General features: G+C 37.4%; 1 protein-coding gene across 1 annotated transcript in view; it reads left to right on the top strand.

Annotated features, from left to right (window-relative positions):
* Window positions 1-2,298, top strand: part of LOC112151462 (carbonic anhydrase 1) — a 7,149-nt gene extending 4,851 nt beyond the window's left edge. The window contains exon 7 of the mRNA XM_024280421.1: window positions 1,127-2,298. Within this exon, the coding sequence (XP_024136189.1) occupies window positions 1,127-1,246 (120 nt within the window). The 3' untranslated portion in view covers window positions 1,247-2,298. The remainder of the gene's footprint in view (window positions 1-1,126) is intronic.
* The last annotated feature ends 514 nt before the right edge of the window (window positions 2,299-2,812 follow it).

Genomic DNA, 2,812 nt, shown 5'->3' with positions numbered 1-2,812 from the left:
ACATGGACATATAGAAATACTAATAATAGTAGGGCTTTGAAAGTTAACGCATTAACACACTCGATTACTCAGAAAGTATTAACACGTTCATATATTTTTAACGCAAATTAATTACTGCTGGCGAAGAAACAGTCCTTCGCTTTGCCTTGGCGGTACACTCTTCCACTACGTTAAAACACTTCGTCTGGCATTATCCCACCTGTACCATAGTCACATATAAAATAAATAAATATTCCATCAGTTTTTTTCTTCTTTTCCTTGTAATTTTTTTCGGTTTAGATCGCTTTTCCACAAAAAGCAGCATATTTGATCCATGGTCCGACACATTGTCGTTTATGTTCAAAAGCTGCATATTGTCGTATAAAGTATACCTCGTAAAAGACTATGACTAATCATGAATAATTATTAGAACCCAAAGTGTGATTAATCTCATTTTTTTTATCGATTAATAAAAAAATCGGTTAAAAATGAACCTTCTAAATGTATTTTTTTTGGTGTGATTTCATACTGTGATTATTTGCAGATAATTAGCAGTTGGCAAATACTGTAACCAAAAAAACAACAACTAAAAAACCAAAACACTAATCGCGATTATTCGCGATTTATAATTTTCTAGGTTTGCGATTAAATTGTGGTTGTTTTTTTATTAATTCCCGTCCATAAATAATATAGAAACATAAAATACCAAACTAAAGTAGCAGTAAAATGTAATTATTTAAAAAGAAAAAACATAGGCAAGTAAGCTAGCTGGAACATATAGTTGATGGGAAGTTTGGGCGGAGTTACTCTCCACCAACTCCATCAGATGTTTTGATGGAGTTATCCAGTAAAAAACAAAACATGTTGCTAAAAGTCGCATAATTATAGATCAGAAGATGATCGGAGAGGACTTTCAGTAAAAAAAACAATAAAATGCTCATTCTACCACACCAGTTTTTGCCTCCTTAAACTCCAAAATAGTCTTTTTTGGGATGAATTTTAAGCAAATAATGGCATTCTGACTCCTGGCGCGGACACTGACGCCTCCAGTAGCGCGGTGAATGAAGCATAGCGGAAGAGTGTTGTGTGAGTGACAGTCACAGGAGGCGTTCTGGACTCATTTCTGTCCCCTTCTACCATTTCACAGATGGCGAAATTCCGCAGCCTGCTCTTCTCCGCGCAGGGGGAGGCCGAATGCTGCATGGTGGATAACTACCGTCCTCCCCAACCGCTCAAGGGTCGCCTTGTCCGAGCCTCCTTCAAGTAGAAACACCCCCGCCAGTCCCCTTTCTGCCCCGTTGCCCCTCCCCTCCCCCCTTTCAAATACCTCTTGCAGGGAATCTCAAAGCACACGCAGGAAAATATAAAAGTTGCTCTTACCCAGCATGCACTTGCACTACAGCGGCGGGGCGAGTCGTCACTCATTTTCAGAACCCTCTATGGTTGCTGCAACTCATTAACCAACATTGTCTGACTAGTGGTTTGGAGGCCAGCAAACAGGAAGTAGCAGCTTGTTGCAGAGTACGTAGGGAGGATAAGACCATATCTCCATCTGTGAGAGGAGTGAGGTGCCAATGGTGGTCATAGAATACATAGGACACCCCCCACACTGCCAGTCTGTAATCTGCATCCGAGCAGCTTAATGAAACTGCCTCCATCGCGGGCAATCGACTCCAAAAATCCCCCTCTGGCACACATGCAGACCCCCCCCCCGCGGTCACTGACCTGCTTATTGATCCAAACTGTACGGTCGGGGGCGCCATGGCAGTGACTCACACATCTGCTCCTGTGTTTGGCCTTCAAAATCTCCACATGCTCGTCATACCAACGTGGTTTTTTGAGCTGATTGATCGTGCAGTTTAAAGGACTCCTGCTACCAAACCCCCCCTCACCAAAAACACTCCTCCGGCAGCAGAGGCGGTGACCTTTTCCTTCCAAAATTAGCAGAAGTGTGTAAAAAATATGATTGCTAAAGCTTCAGTCGTCGTCTGGGCGTCCACGTGTAGCAGCCAATGCACAAAGCCATCAGAGAAATTACCCAACCGCAGATGCCAAGAAAAAAAACAAAACCTGCCAATAGACAAGATTATAGAGTCGACACAGTGCCAGAACTTTAAAGGAGAATGAATTACCAACATTTCCCAAACTCTCACAGAACTTCATTGTAGAGAGTTTCTCACAAGCTTGTAATTCATGTTCAACAGGAAACAAAGCCTTTAGTCACTTAACTTTAGGGCTACTTCATGTTTGTGTCAAGTTTTTTTTTTTTTGTTTGGAAGTGGGCATTTACTAGTAAAATAAATATATTTTATGACTAAACCGTCTCTGTGTGTTTTTCTTGTTTGTAAAAGTGCAAAAACCTTTTCATAAACACCAATTTGAAAGAAAAAAGTTAATGTTAGATTTATAGAATGATATAGATAAATGATTGATATCACAATGACAATATATATCATAATATTAATTAATATATATCTAAAAAATTATATATATCGTGATATAAAATGTTTTAAATCACAATAACAATATATATCATAGTAAAAATTATTTTATAGCACAATTTAAATTATGTCTAACAATAACAATATGTATATAATGAAATAAAAATTCCATGTTATAATAACAATATAGATTATGATATAAATAATTATATATCACAAAAATGATATATGTCATGATATAAATGGTTTTATATCCCAATAGCAATATATATCATGATAGAAAGGATTTTTATCAAGATTAAAATATATATCACGATATAAACTATATATATCACAATATATCACTATATATCACAATAATGATATGTACATCATGACGTAAAATATTTAAT

This window comes from Oryzias melastigma, linkage group LG20 (assembly GCF_002922805.2).
Source record: "Oryzias melastigma strain HK-1 linkage group LG20, ASM292280v2, whole genome shotgun sequence".
NCBI classification, from domain to species: domain Eukaryota; kingdom Metazoa; phylum Chordata; class Actinopteri; order Beloniformes; family Adrianichthyidae; genus Oryzias; species Oryzias melastigma.
Note: the sequence above shows the minus strand (reverse complement) of the source record. Positions and strands in the feature narration are given on the sequence as shown.